Genomic DNA, 21,856 nt, shown 5'->3' with positions numbered 1-21,856 from the left:
TTTTTTTCGTTTAGTAGTGCATTCTACCCTCCCTTTCCCTCACGGCCCTTTTTTGTGCCCCGAGAGGATGCAGGGCAGCACGCACTTTCTACCCCATAGATGCTCTCAATCACCTATCTAAAGACAGAGGATTTTTTGGTGAGGCCTAGAGATGGAGGTGTTGCTGTGCTCTGGCACCAATGTAAGATACCAAGGATGTAAGATAGAGGGACTCAAATAAAACTCAAAATAACTTTGAGTATAGACTCGAGAAGATAAGTATTCTTCTAATTGTGGGAGGAGCCTTTGCAAGCTCCAAAGCAAGAATAGCCCATGCTGACAGTTGTAGGTGTCCAGCAGGCCACTGCACTGGAATGGGTCTGTGGGGAAAGCTTTGTGGCTCGTGTCTTTTACCCTGAGCAAGGGATTATGTTGGTTCCAAGGCTGGCAAGTGGGAAGTCTATGTGTGATGGGGTAGCACAGAAACTGTATCACTTGAGGCATGAATAAGTTTGGTGTCAAGAGTTCTGCAGGATATGCAGTAGTTGCCTAGTAGACTCTCACCAAAGAGCGGACTGTGATTGTGGAAGCTGAAGCCTTCACAATGACACCAGCACCACAGTCTCTGATTCACTACCTCGATCCTCCTCTCCCTCCTCAGCCCATAGCCTGAAACTGGGAGGATTGAGGAAGACACCACCTGTGCCCCCAACCCCTTAAGAGCCAAAGTTTCTCTCCTGTGGCTTTTCTGGTGCTCAGCTTAAGGACTAACAGAGCAGCTTTTAAGGATATGAGTCTTCTTAAAAAAGGCATTACCTGTGGCTGTTAGATTCTGTTATCATGGCATCACACAAAGAGCATGGCAAAAAACACTTGAAAGCAGAAAGCTCTGGACAAAGCCATTTTTGGAGGAAAAAAATGGTAAAATTTAATTGGATTGAAGGTGATGGGATGAACAAACCAAGAATTGTATTGATGATCCCCCCCCCCCCCCCCACCACAAACAGGCGCACCTTGTGCAGATCACTGAAGGAGCTAGAACCAAGCTGCAGTTGATGCTGCCTCAAAAAGAAAAGGAACTTTCACACTTGCTTCCCAGAATGAGGAACAGTTTTTAGGAAGGTGTAAGGAGAGGAAGATGGGCCTGGGGTGCTTTCTAAGGCTCGAGGCCTTGGGTACACAGTGGTTGAAAGAGGGCAATCAGCTGCCTGGTGTTAATTGTTGGGGAGGGAAGGAGATACATTGCTCTGTGTAGGGCAGGGAATAGCACTCTTTTGCCCCTCAGTCAGAGGGCTCTGTTCAAATAAAAGCTGAGTTGAAGGGCTGCGTAGCCACTGGGGGTGTTCACATTTAGATGAATATTTAAAAAAAAAAAACTGAAAGAGGCTTAGGTTATAGCCATAGCTTAAAAACTGCTTGTGTATCTGTTCCTTTCTCTCTTCCCCTGCCTTTTTTCCCCAAATTCTTAGCATTACCCCTTTTAAGCTAGCCTCCTCTTTTCCCCTAATAAACTGTTTTTCTATTTTAAAACAGTTTGGCCTGTAATTCTTTTCAATTTGCCATGTCCTAAAGATCTCAAAAGCTTGGCATATTAATTTATTCACCTGGATTCTAAGAGGGGATGCTATGTACTGAAAATTCACTTTAGCACTGATTAGCTAAGGGCTGGTTGTATCTGCCATCAGTCCAAAGTACACAAAGAAGCCAGGTAGGATGTGGAGCTTTGTAGGAGCTTGAAGACCAAATGGTTTCTTACTTTACTTAGAGATCATGAGATAGAGCTCTAACAATATGGAGCTACATAAAACATAGCATTTGTGTTGTGCAACTCAGTTCCTACATCTATAGCATCTGTGACAAGCTTCATGTAAAATCCCTTTATCCCAAGTATGCTCTCAGTCACCCTGCCTAGTATCTCTATCCCTATATCCCCCACAAACCTGGAATTATTTTAATATTACTGCTATTTTCTTTCTATCCAGAGGCTTAGAAACCTTCAGGTCCTGAAGCAGGGCAGGGGTTGGGGCAGGGGTATGCTAAACACTAAACATGAGAGTTGGGAGGGAAGGGGGAAGGCTTTCTGCACACTGAAGGCTGTAGCAGCATCAGGTCAGGCTGCAGAAGCCCCATAGCATGGGCTCGCTGGGAGCCATCCCTGGTGCCTTGTTCACTCCCACACACAACCATGTTGTTGGGCACAAGGCTGCACTTGCAAAGACTCCTCAAGAGGGATACCATTCCACTTGCTGCTTCCATCACCCAGATAATCTGCTGGGTATGAGCTGTGCCTGCCTGGCTCCTATGGCATCTGCCATGGCAAAGAATCCCAAGGGGGCACAACCTCACAGTCAGTCCCCTAGTTACATCTGAGCCTTACCTAATTACTCAATATCCCCACTGATTCATCAAACACTTCAAGGAACTTACCTTCTCAAAATGGAAAGGTCAGAAAAGATAAGAGTGCTAAACTATGGGAAGATATGGGAGAAAAAAAAATCCCTCAGACATACCCCAGTGGATAGCCTCAAGTATCTTGGCTGACATACCCTTGGCCCAGTCCCTAGAAGGTCCAAAAATACAACAGGGAACTTTTGGATGTGTTGATCACTGTAGTATTCCATTATGATACAAACCAGTTCATTGTGGCAAGTTAACCCCTGTTCCAAGAAAGCAACATCCATGGGCTAGGAAAGGGGTTGCGGTGACTTTTAAATGTCCTTCCTTACACCCACAGGTATGATTTTTGGTTGCTAATATTAAAAGGACAGTAGAAAAGAAGCTATTGCTTTAAGGATCATTTGCATCTTGCTTTCCAAGGCTTTTCAAATTATGTAAAAAAAAGAAGAAGATAGGTTGCCCCTCCACTCCAAAGAGAGGCAACACATAGACCACATAGAATATGGTTACCTCCATGGAAGTAGCCACATAACATGGAGACTACAGCCGCATCCAAACAAGTGCAAATGTTTGGTTTCCTGGGGACAAGACCTTGTGTCTTGTGTAAGACCTTGTGTCACTGCTACTTGCCCCCTGGCACATGGCAAGTTGCCCCGGGTGGGCTAGGGGAGGCTGGGGTCAGCAACTGTACTAACCCCAGCAGCCTTACCTGGGGACCTGGGGGCTGGGGAAGCTGCAGCAACTTGGGTCCTGACTGGCAGCCAGAGCATGGCTCTGGTGGGCCAGGCTCTGGTTTTGGGCAGTGCATGCTGCAGTCACATGTACTGCCCCGCTTTTTTTGTGTGCAGGTTGTTTTGACCCCAGGATCTCCATTAGTCTAGGTGGCCCAAGATGTGGCCTACTGGACTGCCAATAGAATATATTCTCTGCAAAACCCTGCCTTCTGCCATATAAAAATACCCTAAGATTCAAAGCTGCCTCCTGTGTGGTACACCCAGTGCCACATGCCAAGAAACACTTCCTGGCTGCTCATCTTACTGCATACCAAATCCCAGCTGTAAGCCAATGTAGCCAGGCACACATCCTAGTGCTGCCCTTAGGTTATCTGTGGTGTATTTTTGGCACACAATCAGGGCTATGTTCAGCTGTCCGTACTGCCTCATTTCTGGAATTTACTGTATACCAAGTAGGAACATGGGGGCATGCACATACTTCTTGGCAAGTTCCAGGGGCAGCACAGATGTGCTTAGGCATAATGTTACTAATTATGATAAAGGTCCAGATATTCCCAAATAGCATAGCAGACAACCCTATTTGCCAAAAAGCCACTGAACCAGAAGTGATGCTATTTTCAATTAGGTATTATAGAAAAACCACAGATTTTGTGATCATGAATTAAATGAAAAGATGAACAAAAATAGGTCTGTAACTAAGATTCTTTATTATGCAAGGACAAACTCTGATTAAGTAAAGGAACTTTCATCTAATGTTATTGGAACTGAGGAACTCACAGATTTGGATACAGATGGAAGTTTTAGTATGCTTTAAATAAAGAGATTCTATTAAAAGCTATTTTTAGGGATAAAGGTGAAAGTAGCCAAATGGTTACGGTGAGCTAGACCTTACAATGGATATTAAAACAAACAACAATAATATCTTCAATCATATCAAGAGAGCAAGACAATAAAGAAGTAAATGTGGAGAAGAGACTTCTTCTATGTAGGGTAGAGAATATAAAATAATCTAGGTATGGACCAAAACCTGAAATTAATGCTTGTCCTCACCTCCCATTAGCCATTCTGCTTTGGCCTCCATTCTCATTGCATCCCCCATGTCTCCAACATTATCGTCCTTACCATATTTAAAATGGAGGGTATGGGGATTCAAATCGCCACAAATCAGGATGGAAGCAAAATTCATGGACTTATTTTCACATTCACTAAAGTTAGGGAAGAAGGATGAACCAGATCTCAATAAGCCACGTAACAGAGGGAGGCCCTCATAGGAGAGTCCTGTGCTGTTCCTTGGGTTCACTGCATTGTGGGGAGCTGCTTGAGGGCATGGGTCCTTCTGTGCTGCAAGGGGCTCTGCTGCTCCTGGAGACATGGTAGAGCACCAACCTCCACTTCCACATGGTGGCTTTGAGGAATTAACTCTGGTTTTCGTCAGCATACCACACCCTGAAATTCCTAGTCCCAATCCTAGCTCTGCTGGGCAGAAAACTGCAAAAAAGCTTGGAAAAAAGGTGAGGCCTATCTTGGCTTAGGCATGAACTACATCTGGTGCTCAACCACCCCACTTGGTAGGGACATAAACTACAAAAAGGACAAAAGAAACCTGACTTCAATAGAATGCAAGACTTTAGAATGGGAAGGAAAGGATATTTAAAGACATGGGGGCTAGGAAAATTGGGTTAAAAACACAACCTGGGTTTACCAGAGGTGCATCATGACATGCTAACCCAATAGCTTTCTTTAAGAAGATTCTAGAAAATGTAAAATAGTAGATCTTAGCTACCTAGACTTCAGTAATGTATTTGTTAGTTTGCAACATAGGAAATTAATTGAACTAGGAGATCAAAATTGCTAGCAAAACTGTAAAGGTGAAAAAAGAAGTGGCTGAAGAAGAAACAACAGTTGTTAACTGTTAAAAGCTAAAAGAAGAAAGGTTACTAACAGAGTTCCTCAAGAATCAAATCTTGGGACTGACCTTGTTTAATATTTTCGGGCACTTTTACATGTGCTCAGGGTTGGGAGGGGGCAACTTTTTAATTTGAGCAACTCCGAGAGGCGCTGTAGTTGAAGTGCCATTGCATCTCCTGTACCAGCGTCCCTGTACTTAAAAATAGCAGTGCGGTGCTTGAACTAAAGCTTGTTTGACAAACTTTAGTTCAAGCACCCCTGCCACCATTTTTAAGCATGGGGACTCTGATACATGAGACACGGGAGGCTGCTGGAGTGTGGCAATTGCCACAGTCCAGCAGACTCAGACTGCTCCAGTGCATCTGAGCAGCAACTGTGCTCATGTGTTGGTGCCCTTCATGACTAATTCTGGTAGAGATAGCAAAAATCTCCTGATGGAACAAAACTGAGAGGCAATGCCAACAGAGGAGCACTGGGCAGTCGTACAGAAAAAAAAGGGATGAGTTTGAGAACTGGAGTAGCAGAAATGAGTTGAAATCCAACAGTATAGCATGCAGCCATACACTTAGCAGCTAATACAAATATTCAGAAATAACCAACAAGTGGGCACATCTACATGTTCATTAATGTGCTTTAGGTAATATGCATTAAATTTACTACTTCCATTGCAAGGTACTAGAAAAAGGGATATTAGTCTATTTTAATGTGCATTAACTAAAGAGCACAGGTTTTCTGTGATACTTTAATGCACTTTAAAATAGCCTCATGCACATCAGAGAGTATGTGTAGATACACCAGGGATGGACCTGGATGCACTAGTCAATTGCAAGATAACTGAGCTGCCAGTGTAATGCAAGCATGAAAAAGGCAATTCTGATCTGATGGTGCATCAGAAAATGAATTTCAAGTAGAAACAGGAAGTATTAGTGCTATTTGCACAAGGCGTCTGTGAGATCAGAGCTGGAATACAGCATACAATTCTGGCCAGTGGCCTCGAAGAAAGATTATTTGGTACTGGAACAAATACAGAGAAGGGCAATTGGGGTGATCGTGTGAATGGAAAGCCTCTTTTACAGGGTGCAGTTAGAAGGGCTTGGCTGTTTAGCCTAGCAAAACAAGGTCTAAGGATATAATTACTTCTTATAAATATATTGGAAGTAAATAGCTGGGAAGAAAAAAAGAAATATTTAAGCTAAAGGATAATATTCACACAGCATCATATAGTTAAAACCGCTCATGAATTAACTTGGGCTAGAAATCAGAAATACATTTTTAACCATTAGAGCCATCACATTCTGGCTCCCAGTGCGATTAGTGAAGACAAACAAATTAAGCTCCATCTTAAAAGCAGTTCTACAGTATCATGCCGGTGATGGCAGGGAACTGGACTGGATGACCCGCTAGGTCTCCCTGCTTTGTCAAAAACTGAAAAGATACATGGTCCACCCAAAAGATATGTCTGCATTTGAATGATTAATAAAAGCAAAACCAGTTTCCAATGGTAAGATAAATGAGAAAAATAAATGATAGAAGCAACTGCCTTCACACACAGAGTGTTGACCAATGCTGTAAGTTAAACTTTACATTTGTCATAGGGTTTTAACTGCACTAAATAAAACAGAGTGATCTTTAAGTAATACAATTTTGTTTCTACCTATTTTCATTACTTTTGTGCTTGCATTGCCTAGAAAGATCAGGTCAATATGCTAGACATTTTAAAAGTATAATAAGAACCAGTACTTGCCCTGAAGTTAAATACAATAAAGTATTGTAACTCTTCTGCCAGGCAGTGGTCAGCAGCAACAGGGGCCAGGTTCAATTCTGGGGTACTAAATATATTTTACTTTGGCTCAAACTCCCACCCAGGCAACCTGAGAAACACTAAATGAATTACTAGGATGTCCCACAAAGAAAACCCCCTCCTCACAAGCAGTATAACTGCAAACACCCAAATTTATTTTAGAGAATACAAAACGAAAGAAAACATTAAATATAATTTAAAAGCACTATTAACTACAAAACAAAAATTGCAAGGGGCTCTGTTGCTCCTGGAGACAGTGGAGTGCTGACCTCCACTTCCGCATGGTGGCTTTGAAGAGTTAACTCTGGTTCCTGTCAGCATACCGCACCCCAAAATTCCTAGTCCCAATCCTAGCTCTCCTGGGCAGAACACTGCAAAAAAGCTTGGAGGAAAGGTCAAGTCTACTTCGGCTCAAGCCTGAACTACATCTAGCGATCAACCACACTGCTTGGTTGGGATATAAACTACAAAAAAGACAAAAGGAAGCTCAGGCTTATCTCACTGGGCCTGAACTGCGCAGCAAAAGCTAGCCAGGCCTATATCACACTGAGGCATGGATCAACATGTGCCAGGTCACACTCTGGCTCAAACCAGGACAGACAGGTCTCACCCCATCCCAAATCTGCCAGCCAAACATATGGCTACGGTTCAGCTGCACAGCTAGGCTGAAATGCAACAACTGTAAAACAGCAAAAAGGGCCTGGGACTCTGACTGTAGCCTGGACCACAGGGGCCAGTAACTGCCAGGACTCATTTGCCATGGCATTAACCCACTCAAGGAGCCAAAAAAAAAAAAAAAAAAAAAGGGAGGGGGGAAAAGAGAGAGGAAATAGGAGTCTTAAACTCCAAGATGCACTTTATCTCCCTGTACATGATGCTTTCCCATGTCATAGCTTTTGCTTGCCTCTCCAGTGAAGAGGAAGGGGGGGGGGGGGGGGGAGGGTTGGCAGGGAAAGAGATCTGCCCCCCCACCCCATAGGGAGCAGGTTTTCTGAATTTTTAAAATCTCTATTCCTCCTGAATATTCTAATAAATATTCACTGACAGGGATGTTCACTAAAATATTAATTTTAAGCAAATATTACAGATTACTCAGGAAGAACCAGATTGATTTTGTGATTTTAAAAATTCACATACAATTTTCACATATTCTTAGTGTCTTATTTCCCAGAATAGGAATTTGCAAGTAGCTATGTACCTGAAGTGAGTTCAATATAGTTTTAGTTCTTTGAGGGTGTCAACCAGCATATGGATAAGGAGATGCAGCTGACATAATATATTTGGGCTTTCAAAAAGCTTTTAACGAGGTCCCTCCCCAAAGGCCTAAAGCTCCCCTCTCCTCCCCCCCCCCCCCCAAAAAAAAAAACAACAACCCAAACAAACAAACAAACCTGTGTTACTGTGGGACTGGAAGGGTGGTTCTTTCATGAACTGAAAGAGGTTAAAAAGATAGGAAGCAAAAGGTAAAAGCTAAAATGGTCACTTATCAGGATGAAGAAAGGGGTCAGAAGTGGGGGGGTCCCACAGGGGCATAATTTAATTAGTCAACATTTTCATCAATGGTCTGCAAACAGGCACAGTGAAATCTCCAAGTTTGCAGATGATACCAAATTATTCCAGGTAGTCAAGTTTTAGACTGACAGAGAAGACCTACAGAAAAGATCTCACCAAGCTAAGTGGAGTGGGCAGAAAAATGGCAGATAAATTTCAATGCTGACAAAAAGAAGCAATTGCACATGGGGAAAAATAACCTCAACTATATGCACAGAATTCTGGATTCTGAACTAGCTATTGCAACTCAGGAAAGAGATCCTAGAGTCATTGTAGATAGTTCTCTAAAAGGTCAGCTCAAGTTTACAACAGCAACCCAAAAAGTCAATAAAATTTTGGGCGTCATTAAGAAAAACAAAAACAGGGAACATTATCATGCCACTATTCCTATCCATAGTGAGCCCACATCTTGAATACTATGTGCAATTCTGGTCTCCACATCTCAAAAAGGATGTAATAGATTCAGAAAAGGTACAGAGGATGGGAATGTTAGACTGGTATGGATAGACCCACCACACCAGGAAAGACTAAAAGGGCTAAAATGTTTCAGTCTGGAAAGGAGAAGGCTGAGAGGGGATATAGAAAGGTCTGTAATATCATGAAAAGTACAGACAGAGTGAACAGGAAAGTGCTGTTCACAAAATTCCAGAATACTAGAACTAAGGGGCACCCACTGAAATTAGGAGGAGAGATGCTTAAAACTAAGAGAAAATACTTTTTAATGGAATGCTTAATTAACTTGTGGAATTCACTCCACAGGAGGTGGTAGAACCTGCCACAAGAGGTGGTAGAAACAGATAGCATAGCCAGATTCAAAAAAGGGACCAGACAAACTTATGGATATAGATCTATTAAGAGCTGATGAATGAAACAGCTGGAGGCATTTCCTTTGGCATCTCTAAATCAATAATGGTGAATGCTAGGGAGGGTAATGGATAGGGGATAGACCACTTCAGATCTATCCAGTTGAGTGCTCTCCCTTTAGCATCCACTTCTGCCATTATCAGAGAAGGATACTGGGCTAGATGGACCATTGATCTAACCCACTATAGCACTTCTTTAATATTTTGCTCAGATAATAATATAAGAAGTACCACCCCTCAGAGCTGCTCTAATTAAAGCACTGCCATGTGTCCTTTATCAGCATCCCTGTGCTTCAAAATGACAGTGGAGGCATTTGAACTAAATTTTGTTTGACAAGCTTTAGTTCAAGTGCTCCTGCCACCATTTTTAAGTGCCGGGATGCTAATATACGGGATGCAAGAGGCTGCTGAAGCATGACTGTGCTCCAGCAAACTTGTTTAATCAAGTCTGCTGCAATACACTGGAATTCCAGCGTGACACTTCAATGCACATTAAAATCAGCTAACATATGGTAAAGCATGTTTTTCCACATATAGCTATAAGACAAAAACTCTTGCTTGGATAAGCAGGAGGTGCTCTTTTAGGAGGCACTACTTCACTGTCAAGGCGGCTAGGATCTGGAACCAACTTCCACGAGAAATGGTGCTAGCTCCTACCCTGGGGGTCTTTAAGAGGAGGATGGATGAACACCTTGCCGGGGTCATTTGTCCCCAGTGCTCTTTCCTGCCATGGCAGGGGGTTGGACTTGATGATCTGCTCAGGTCCCTTCCGACCCTAACAACTATGAAACTAACATTACCAAAGCATACTTATGAATTAATTTATTTTTCAGTTAACTTATATCATTTCATTATAAGGTTCTATATTACAGTTGAAGAACAAACTTCTCCTGAACGATTAAAAGCCAAGTCAAACATTTGAAAGAGAAACATAAAAGGAATTACATATATGCACAATGTACTATACAAATCACTTGAAAAGGCAAACAAATAATTAAACTTTGTTGATGGTACAAAAATGAAGAGAGGTAATGAACAAAAATGGTAACAGATCATTTCATATTTTGCAAATGACAAAATGTAATGTTGGAAAAAACAGTAATGTGTTGGACACACAATGAAAGAGTAAAAAATTAACCTACTATTGCTCTTTTGTGATTTTGTTATCATCAGGACAACTATGGGTGGATTGCAGCAATGGCATTGTGTCCATACTTCATTCAAGAGCAGGGCACAAGTGTAGTGAAGAAAGCTCATTGCACGTGTGCCATACAGCGGAAGGGGATGTAGTTGGAGCCCCTTGCTGTGATTCTGGATACCAATGAGTTCTCAGCAGCTCCTGCTGGAGCTCTGCCTAGAGTCCCTGCTTTCAATCAGCTCTTCACTCTTTCCTTCCCCCCTCATGCTGAATTCAGCAGCAGGGAGAAGAGAGAATGAGCAGTGAGCAGAGGCAGCTTGGAGGCTCTGGAGACTAATTAAAGCGGAGACTGCATGTCCCTGGCCTCACTTCCCCTCATTTCTCCTGCTGCTGAATTCAGCAGGTGAAGGAGAGGGAAGGGGAGAACGAAGAGCAGGAGTCTCCAGAGCTGCTTAAAAGCATAGACCCTGGGCAGAATCCATACCAACCAGCTCACAACCTATGTGGAGCTTCTTGCAGTAGCTGTGATGAAGTGTTGGTGAGCTTTCGGAGCTCACTGTGCATATAGGGCACAGCCAAAGGGGAGTGTAGTTGCACCATTTCTGGACTTGCCCCAAAGGACAACCAGATTTTCCATTTAAGTAACCATACATAAACTGAATATTGTTTCAATAAAAACTGCTGAATCTTAAAGTAAGGGACACATCTAGGAAAACTGATTTACTAGAAATTGGGTAGGCTCTGATGGCTATTTGGCTTTACTTTTAGAATCCAAATATTTCTATTTCATTGAAGTATATAAGAAATTAAAGGAAGATGTGTTAAGGATATTTTTAGTTTTTCTTTCTTCAGATTCATTTAAAGGGAAAGTGAATTTCAGCAGAGAATTAAGTCAAGCAAGTAGTAAAAAAATCCCATAACCACCATTTATAAGGCGCCTCAGTTTTAAGACACTGTGCAAGATAACTTCCCCCTAATCTTATGGATCAGTTTTTCTGAAGTAATTACAAAATGGGAATGCATAAATTAAAAAAACAGAACAAAACAAAAAAACCCTACACTCTCTCCAAACGAGATGAGTCTACAACATCTGTAAATCAGTAGTTAGTTAATATTAACAAAATCATATGAAGGAAATTATTTCCAACAAATTGTAAACATTTTTTCCCCCCAACTGCTGAGACATCACAAAATTCTTTGGTGTTTTTATTATAATCTAAATACAACTGTAAAGAGATCTTTGAAGTTTTATGTTTTTCTTTAAATAAAAGTGTTTTGATATCTTTTACATCAGCTGGCTTTGCATTATTTTTAACAAATTGTAGTGTATAATATATGGTCACAGTTTTAAAGTCTTTAAAAAAATATTTCTTGCTGCATGAAGTATTCAAATATTTTGGCCAAAAATCCATTTTTGGAACAAATCTGATGGATTACATGATACCAAGCTTGGATGTTCTCCATTTCCTGTAAGGCACATATTTAATGCTGCATTATATAACAGTTGATCCTAGAAAGGAAAAAAAACAGCACATCAGTAAGGTTTTTTAAAAATATATAATTTTGTTAATTTAATTCTAGATTTTTGGACTAAGAATTAACAGGTAGTAGCACTGAGACTGAAGCCTTATTCCTATGATAGGTACAAACAGTTGGCACTGCAAACTACCCAACACTGTTCCACAAATTTATGCCAGTCATGACAGGAAGGAACCACTTCTACAAGACGAAAATATGTTCTATATACCCATCTAATCTATAAAACCTTCTGCCTAAAGTGCTGAATAAGCATACAAAACTGGCTCCATTTTCTATTCTTTTTGTGATGGGGATATTTCTCTACCATTACCTGGACAAAGGTTCTCATTTTACAGTTGCTACTGTATGCCAGAGATTCGCCAACCCCCAGGCCAGGGCCTGGTACCGGACCACGAAGGGTTGACTGGCGGACCAGAAGTTCAGATGTGACCGACATACCGCGGACCAGCAGCCAACCCTTTTTTATGCTCATAATACCGAGTATAAAAAAGGGTTGGCTGGCAGCCCGCAGTATGCTGGTCCATGGTTACTTCCAGTCTGCGGTTTGCCAGTCCGTGGTCTAAAAATGTTGGGAACCACTGCTATCAGATTGAGCTGTACTTTAATCTAAAACCGTAACCTAAGGTTCAGGACATCTCTAAGCTTTTTTTCCCCCGGAGCAGAGCCACCCCTTTACTTATAAAATGTAAATATGTATAAATGTAAATGTACATGTTTGGTAGCTGAAGAAAAGATTTTTCAACTATTTTGTTTGTATGTGTGTGTGACACACACACACACACACACACACACACACACACACACACAGAGTAGTTGAAAAATCTTTTCTTCAGCTACCAGACCTGTACATTTATTTATTGCATAAACGGCTTAGGTAAATACCTTTTGAAGCTCCCATTTCTCTTCTCCCGGGGTGAATGTTTTTTGGCCTTTGTAGCTACAGTCCTGAAGCTGTACTGCGCCTTGAGAAGCATGCAGGCAGAGCTCCTTCTGAATGTTGTGTCGAATTTCATGATGTGCAGAGTATTCAAAATACTAGTTAAATAATTTAAAAATATATTATACATATTTCAGTAGAAACTAAGCAACTAGAACAATTAAATGCATCCCTTGAAATTCTGTGGCTACAAGCCTGACACTTTCTGCCTCTGGCTTTTCCCAGGCATCCTTGTTCCAGTCACAGTATCCCCCCATCCCTCCCATCTTCTTGACTATGTATTAGTTTTCCCACACAAATCCCTTCCTTGATCTATTCATCCCAGTCCTTCCTTCTTTCCTCCCAAGGCTTCCACCTGGTGCTATACTCATTTCCACCTCCACACATCTGTATCCCAGTTGGCCAGCTTCTTCCATCCTCCTCACTGCTGAATTCGCAGTAGAAGCATTGATTATACCAGAGGAATTTTCCTGAATAGCGAGAAAATTTAACTGTCAAACTAACATCTCTGCTAGGCATATGCTTAACTGAGATTTTTAGAGATTCATAACTTGGCCAGATTTGGATTTTCATAAGAATGGCAACCAGAACACTCCAGTGCAACGCGCATCGCAAATATTAGACTTTCCATTCCAAACCAAGGAGAGGCTAAAGATAGCAAGCATTTTTCCATAGCTTTGTTTTCAATCAGCTGATCCATCTTGACTGAAATTTTCCAATGGAAAATTCAGTCTGGAGACACAGAAACCCTTAAGTTTAGGAAAGTTTATTAGAAGCCAAACGGAGGGTAATATAATGGAAATCATCGAGGAACTTTAAAAAGCAATTTGCTACCAGAACCATCTATAGTAAATGTAGATATTTGCAGAATACTAACGAAGCCAAAGTATTACTGCAGGACACAAAAATATACAAGATAAGCTGGTAAAGGTAGATATAGTAGCAGTATAGGCCTGTGTATGAAAAGGTATTTTAATTCAAAGCATATGGACTAATACTTGTGTAAAGTATTTTTATAGTATTATAAAACATCAAGTAACACAGCAAATAAATTCCAAAGGAAACTGCTGTGCAATAAATAAGCCCCTCACAGCAAGGCAGCTAACAGATCTACAGCTGAGCATCTAGGCTACTCTGATTTCAATTGAGATGTGTAAAACACCTATGCATTACAATGGTACATACCACAGATAACACTCAGTGATTTAACTGAAAACTAGAAAAAGGATAAAAACCATCAGGCCCCAAAGTAAGTTGCCATTTAGGATGCCTTTTATTAATCAATTTTGCTTAAAGGATAACTAAACAGTTATAGTACTGTTTTTAGTACAGTGGTACCTAGAGTATTTGACAGATACCTGTAATGCATTCCACTTGATACTATACAAACATACATCCCTGCTCCCAAGAGCCATGCGTCTTGGAAGAAGTCAGTGATTTTAAGTATTATAGCTCTCAAAATGCTAGATTTTTAGTGGCTTAAGGCAGACTACTCTGACTTCCCACTGTGAGACTGCAAGCACAACAGGGCATGTAGCTTAGGCCTGGCAGGTTGGTCACCCACTAATAGGATTTCCACTTGTACCCTCCTTGAAAACATGAGACCTGGTGACAAAGAAAGAAGCGATAAGGGAAGGAATAAGGAGAAAGTGTCAAAACTTACAAAGAAAAAGTGAGGAAAAGAAATGTTCCTGTAGCAGAGAAGAGAGGTCAAGTGAGGAAGAACTGCAGGTTGCATGACAGAACAGTGAACTGGCATCATGTGGCTGAGAAGCCTATTCTGTGCAGTTTGTTCATGTGTCCAGCAAAATTTTGCATCCAACTGCCTCTGTACATTGCCCTAGGGGCAAGCTTATTCAGTAGCCCAGAGTTGGAAATTGAGGTTGAACTCTACCTGAGAATACAGTTACACTATAAAATTGTATCAACAATTCTGTAGGCTTAAAAAATGAATCCTGCATAATACAGCTTGTAATTATCCTAGACACTGTCATTATAGGCAAGGACACCAGCAACTATCTGAGGTATTTCTTTCAATCAGTACAATATCAAACTACTTCTCTATTACAACAAATTTTTGCATGCAGTGTGCAAATACTCTGATACATGCATGCAGTTTCTCACTTGCCACTATTCATGAGCGTTTATGTGCAAAGCTATCTGCACATACCATCTGTGCGAGTACTTTGGAAGATCTGGACAGCAGTATAAAACCTGTTCTACACAGTCTGTATTTTATCATCCTCTCATGCAGAAATAATATAGGTCAGAGGTCAGCAGCCTGTAGCCTACAGGCCTGATCCACCCTGTAAAGAGTTTGGATCCAGCTTGCAAATATCTAATTCAGGACAGGGATGGGGCAGCAGCAGGTAAGGGGGAGGTGGATGCTGATTTACAGAACCACATTAAAGAAGCTGTTCTTCATTGGTGTTCATCATGGCTATTGACATCATCCAGTAAGGAGAAGGGGAGAGAGCAGAGTGGGAATTAGGGGTGGGGACAGGGGATCAGCAGCCCACAGTGGCAAGGTTGCAGACACCTAACCTGTCACTCCAAATGACCGCTAACCCCCAATACAGGTTTTAAAAAAAACTGAATGCCAGCACACCAAGAAATATATGTTAATATTACCCGATGTGAAAAAGTTTTACATGCAGGCATGTCAAAGTGGTAAATACCAGTTATGTAAGAAATGAAATACATATAATATTTTACCTGATTTCCACCAAGTCCATGACAAGCATACATAATTAATGGCTTGCCACCATGGTTATTTTCACCAACATCCAGACATGTACGTCTACCTATATTTTTTAACTAAAGAAAAAACAACTTACTTTTAGAAAAATACATTAAAACTCGATATTTGAGAGGGAAGTTGGGAGAGCTATGAATTATTAAGATAACTTATACAAAAATATATGTACACTTGCCAACAATTACAAATTTCAGTATTTTACTTGACATTTGGCTCAAAACTTGTTCAACTGGTGCTTATATCTTTGCTAGTCAAATCTTCATTCTCATATTCCAGTTATCTAGGTATCTCATTGTCTGCCAAATGGAGTAAGTCAGAGTCCCCATCTTTGAACAGCTCACAATATACAATGTGGAAGTAACATTATGGGTGGAGCATTAAGGCATAGTCTTTTTTAAAATAAACATTAGTTTCTCCCACATGCATATAAAGCTAGTGGATACTGATAGACTAGTATATTTTATGGGCAATGGAGTATGTTTAGACTAAGCTAATTGTGGAAAATGTGATTGCTTTAGAATCCTTTCAGCTTTTCTATGGATCTTCTGTACTGTTTCTTGTAAGTGAATCCCATCTGAAAAATTATCTATGAAGCAATGTCTGTACTGTAAACTTACAGTAGCTGGCAGTGACACACTCAAGCATACCATGCTGTTCCATGCAAGCTGCCTCCTAGGTTAGGGACAGAAGTTACACAAACTGGTTTAAGTGATCAGAAACTGGTTTAAGTTCAGTATACATAAACCAGTTTCAAAATGGCTGAAACCGGTTTGAGATAAACCTGGTTGAATGTAGTATCAGATTTAACTGGTTAAGGTCAAACCAGTTTATGCAACTTGTGTTCCAGACCCCTAGCTGGTTTAAGTTAAATCAGAGTCCTTCTGCATTCCAGCACGCTCTGCAGCCCTGGGGGCTGGGCTGTCTATTCCAGCCAAGAAGGTTTGGTCCCACTCCTCTCCTCCATAGTCAGAGCACTATCACTGCTCTGGCTGGCTAAGAAAGTGGTGGGGATGGGAAACCCTGCTTGAGTGCTGCGGGGTCTGTCTGGCAAGGGAGCAGCAGCCAGACCACAGTAATGGGGGTTTAATCCCCGCATTGGGGGGGGAGGGGGCAGTGCTGGCACTGATAGGCTATTGGCATCTGGTTGCCATGGCCCCGGGTGCATGAATGGAGCCTGAGGGAAAGGGGGGCAGGGTTAATCCCCGCACTGCAGGCAGCAGCGGTGGGGGCACTGACATGGCACCCTGGGCTGAGTCCCTCTGAGGAGCAGCCAGCCACCTGCGGGGAGAGCTGCTGCAGGCCAGGGGTGTAGGCAGTGGTGGAGGGAGGCAAGGGACCACCACAGCCCAGCCAGGCCTGCAGGCTATGAGTCCAGCCTGGCCCAGCTCAGCCCTGTAGGTAGCAACTGGCCTGCAGCAGCCTGCCCTGAGCACCTGGCACCATCACTAGCAGGCAGCTGGTAACAGGTGCCTCACTTCCACCCACCACAATAATTTGCTTCCACGCCACCACTGGGAGAAGACGGGGTGAGTTGCCATGGGCCAGTTGCTGCATACGCCTATAAGCCTCAAGGCCAGGCAGAAGGACCAGGCGGACATTAGTAGTGTGCTGGCAATCTGAGTAGGGCTAAGGTCTCGCATAATAAAATGACCTATGAAAGTAAAATGCTAGTGATGGGAAAGATTTTCCTAAAATTTATCAGTGTAGACAAATGTCAGGAACTGGCCTAAGAATGTTCAAACATGAAGATTTTCAGGAAAAAAAATCCACCTGCACTAGTCAAAAGAATTCCTCAAGCCATGTAATAACTGAATTTAAACAGAATAAAGCTATCATTTCAACTAAAGCAGCATAAATCAGGAAATTTTTAGTGACAGAACAACATAATGAAATAGAAAATAACCAAAATTGGAATGTACTCACAAAGCCAGATAATGGAGGATTCAGGTCTGGCACATATGCTTCAGGATAAATGTTATTTAGATACCAAGTAAAATTTTTACAATGCAAGCGTTGCCTTAAATCAAGTCTTTTTGAAATGTCTCCAAATATTTTCTGTTGGAAAAAAGTCAATAAATTTAGATTTATTAACCAATGATGATGTTCTGTGTAGAAGCACTAAATAAGTTTAGACGTGAAAAATCAAATCTAAAATCTGAAGCTTGAATTTTAAACCATACTGAGTCAAAAAAGCAAGACTAATGCAACACAATTTAGGACATTAAGATTTCAGATTGACTTGTAGAGTTAGAACCCATGATCTCCTACACACTTTAGAATGCTATAGGCAGGGGAAACTCTTGCTTTCTCTGAGGCAATATGAAGCATCCTCAGTGGCAGGAGGGAATAGCACACTGCCAGGAACAGAAAAAATGTGTGTTTATCAGGCAAGAGATTACTCAAGAAATCTGAGCATGGCTAAAAAATTAATGGAGGGTTGCTACGAAGACAGTGCTGTTAGATGACCATACAGGGAAGCCTACACCATAGCAAATATCAAGGTAACATCAGAAGGCTACATGGAACAAATATTTTACCAGGTACCTTTATTGTCAATTTATCATCTAAAGTCTAAGAGAAACTAACTAGATTAAGGTAAATAAGCTGTGGGCATAATAAAGTAAAGGCCTTTTAACTCCCTCATCTTGAACTTCTGTGCACGTGCACCAAGTGGTTGGTAACCTTTTAAGGCTGCAGGTGGACAGACTCAGTTCAGGTCACAAAAAGAAAGGAGGGTAAAGGGCCCAGCAACAGCACAGGGAAAATGCCCACCACTGCTCCTTCTTCCTGCGACAGCATGGAAAGTGACGGCTGCCAAAGCACAAGCCCCCCCCCCCCCCAAAACAAACAAACAAACAAACAAAACTTCATATCTATAGGCCAGATACAGCCCACAGGCCATAGGTTGCCAACCCCTGCCTTAGATGGCATACCCTGGAATAGTGGTTCTCAACTTCACTAGACTCAACGCATCCCTCCAAAACTTTGTGAATTAAGTGGCATATAATTTTTTTTTTTTTTTTTTTTTTTTTTTTTTTTTTTTTTTTTTTACAGTGCTCACCTCCTTGCAGGGGGCCAGGCAGTGGGGGTAGGGGGTTAGCCAGATAGAGACAAACCTTGGCCTGCATGTATCTACTTAACTCTTCACACCTAAAGGCAGGTATTTAAGCTATCTGGAAACACCCATGCAGCACCCTGGCTGAGAAGCACTGCCCTAGAACCTGAAAAGTATTTAAGTATCATACTGCCATTGATTTAAATGGGAATTAGGCATCTAAAACACCTTTGAGGGTCTGGGCCTATGCACTTAACATGGAAGAGGCAAGTCATCCATTTGGCAAATAGTGCTAGAGTCAAGTAAAAATACATTTCAAACCACTTTGGCTATTAACTCTTGTTACCAGAAACAAGTTCAAACTATAAAATAGACATTTCTCCAAATAATTAGAGGCCTGGGAAACATTAGGAAAAGCTGAAAGAACTAGGGTTAATTAGTCTGAAGAATAAAAGATGGGGGGGGGAAGGAGGGCAGGGGTGGAGAAGAGGAAGTTTCACAATAGTCTTCAAATACCTATATCTGATGGGCAATTATACAGAAGATGGAGATAGGTTATTCTCTGTGGGTATACTAGACAGGACTAGAAGCAAAGGACTCAAGTTGTAGCAGAGGAAATTTCATTTGGAGATTAGGAGGAACTTTTGACCATGAGAGTGGTTAAGCATTGGAACAGGCTAGCAAGAGAAGTTGTGGCATTTCCATCCTTGGAAATGTTCAAGAGCAGGTTGGACAGACACTTAGTGGAGATGGCCGAGTCAGGGATGATCCTGGCTTGAGCTAGACGACTTTGTGAGGTCCCTTCCAGCCCTACTTTCCTAAGATTCTATGAACAACACATCAAGATCAGAGAATCTAAATGAACCTTAACATCATACAAGAAGTCCATTGCAAAAAAAAGTTATTAGGCTCTTTGCAAAAGTAAACTAAGAAGGCTGTGTTTGCAATAAAAATCTGAAATGTTAAATGAATAATGAACCAAATTTATCCAAGAAAGTTAGTGGAGCTACATCAGAGATCTGATCCAAGGGTGTTATCTATAGGCTGGTAGCTTTCTCTAAAGCCTAAGTTACTATATGTGTGCACAATCTTATGCCTAACACATTGCTGAAAGAGCAGAATTAATAATAAAGAAATGCATGTAATTAAGTTAGTCCAACTTAAAGCTTTACTGTGTATTGTGTTGAAGCAGAAACTATCAAAAAAATTGAAGAACATATTGGCAGGGGTGTTTTTGGCCTCTCTCAAGGCAAAAGTTCAGCAGTCTGATTTGCTGCCTTGTAACTTTGCATAGTTTAGAAAATGAATGCTGTCAGAGACAAAAAAGGATATTACAAACTTTCCCTTCACAAATAATTTGGTTGCTAAAAAAGCCTCACCAAAATGTTGAATGGTGAAACTCTTTACTACTTTCCATCATTTTCATAACATGCACATTAACTTCAAATTTCCTCTAAGTTTTTATTGAGCAAAAATATCTGTCATTTTCTTTTCTTTTTGTGTCGTGAAATGAAAATCTTGCAAAACCCACCTCAGAGGAAACAAAATACTTAGGACAAAAGCATGCTAAATATTCTACTTCTGATGACACTAGTAAAAACATGATTTTTTGCCTTATTTGATTTCATAATCAATATTTTTGATATTCCTATAATTATTGGTATTTAAAACACAAGTAAACTCCTGGCAAATTGTAATAGATCGTAAGAGAAAAGTAAAAAAGGATCTCTCATGTGGGTTGCCATCACGCTTCCAGATATTACTGAGTATATCAAACACAACCTGCTTAGTACTTTTGATTATGATATCTAGACTTCTTACAGACTTTTTTCAATAAATAACTTTTGCTCACCAAAACTTTCAATGCAGCAAGTGTGATTTCTAATACCACCACCACCACCTACTTGTTTCACAATTTTTGCTGCTTCAGTGTTTCTTCGGTAAAATATTTCTTTGTAATCATCCATCCAGACTTCTGCAAGGCGGACCTGATTACGTATGATCACTTGGGTACCTTTAGGAAAAGTGTGCGGACTCTTGCTGCGAAAGACATGGCCAACAACAGAGCAAGGCATGATCTCCAACTGCCCACCACATTGCCATACCTAATAATAATATATTTTGTGTAAGTGCACTGTAGTTAGAAGTATTATAAAGCTCAAAAATCAACATATATTTTGCAATTTTAATGTTAAGCCTTTTTTTAAAAATCTGCTCAGGAGTTCTCAACACGTGCTAACTTATGTTGTACCTTCAAAATAGGATTTCTTAGTTGGGCGAATGCTAGAAACCAAAATTTGAATACCCAACTCAAGCATGCATTTTAGAAAATTACTGCAGTGACCAAGCATGTAATTTATGCTACTTTTTCCTACCCCTAGCTAGGAGCAATGGACTCCCACTGCAGCAGAGGTAGCTCAGTTTTCATACTCTTTTAGTTCTTGAACTCTGCTATCATACAACTAACACTAAAATATGATATTTTTTGAGGAGACATTTACTGGAGCTTTGCAATGATTATACATCTCATCTTTCTAAACTTACTCTGAAAGACATTTCTATATTTTCACCTCCCCATATTTCCATTTCTTCATCATAGCTTCCAATGTATTCAAAATAGCCTTTTGATATTGAAAAAAGACCTCCAGCAAAAGTAGGTGTTCTGCAAAAAGAAAAAAAATCACCATCATTAATTTACTGAACAGGATTTAAACTTTATTTAAATGATTTTAAGATTAGTTTAGGGCTTAGTATAATCATGCTAATAACTTCCTTGGCAAGCAAGCACAGAGTTAACCAGCTGAAATGACAAGGCACAAAGACAAAGGTATCTGGGTTTTGGCCAGTATACCGAGAAGGCCAGCCATTATGATTAACATTCCATGGTAGAAACCGTACTGAAGTCTGGCCATGACCGTTCGCATCACCAGAACTGCTGTAGAATTTGGAAGCAATATGCCTTCATTTATGGAAATTCTTTTTGCAAAGTTCAGTTGTAATGCCTCAAACACTTCCAAAACACAAAAAGAAAGGAGTCACTTACCACATTTGCTATATTCTCTCTGATCCTTAGCTTTTTAATTCTGGCCTCATTTTTGGCATCCAGAGCCAAATCAATGGAGGTTGCTTTGCTTTTAGTAGCTGAAGTAATACTAAATCGGTAAAGACAGTAGTGTGGTCTTCAGACCAGGCTGTA

General features: G+C 40.9%; 1 protein-coding gene across 5 annotated transcripts in view; it reads right to left on the bottom strand.

The window, feature by feature from the left end:
• Positions 1–10,040: 10,040 nt before the first annotated feature.
• The window catches only part of GALNT3 (polypeptide N-acetylgalactosaminyltransferase 3), a 30,811-nt gene continuing 18,995 nt past the window's right edge, over positions 10,041–21,856 (bottom strand). For all 5 annotated transcript variants that reach the window (XM_019480626.2, XM_019480628.2, XM_006270355.4 and 2 more), the window contains 6 exons: positions 21,205–21,322; positions 20,565–20,765; positions 17,529–17,660; positions 15,563–15,664; positions 12,793–12,945; positions 10,041–11,881 (listed from right to left, as the gene is read on the bottom strand). In XM_019480626.2, the coding sequence (XP_019336171.2) occupies positions 11,759–11,881; positions 12,793–12,945; positions 15,563–15,664; positions 17,529–17,660; positions 20,565–20,765; positions 21,205–21,322 (829 nt within the window). In that variant the 3' untranslated portion in view covers positions 10,041–11,758. The remainder of the gene's footprint in view (positions 11,882–12,792; positions 12,946–15,562; positions 15,665–17,528; positions 17,661–20,564; positions 20,766–21,204; positions 21,323–21,856) is intronic.

The sequence above is a fragment of the Alligator mississippiensis genome, chromosome 4 (genome assembly GCF_030867095.1).
Source record: "Alligator mississippiensis isolate rAllMis1 chromosome 4, rAllMis1, whole genome shotgun sequence".
Lineage (NCBI taxonomy): Eukaryota > Metazoa > Chordata > Crocodylia > Alligatoridae > Alligator > Alligator mississippiensis.
The sequence above is the reverse complement of the archived record's forward strand: the minus strand, read 5'-3'. Positions and strand labels throughout refer to the sequence as shown.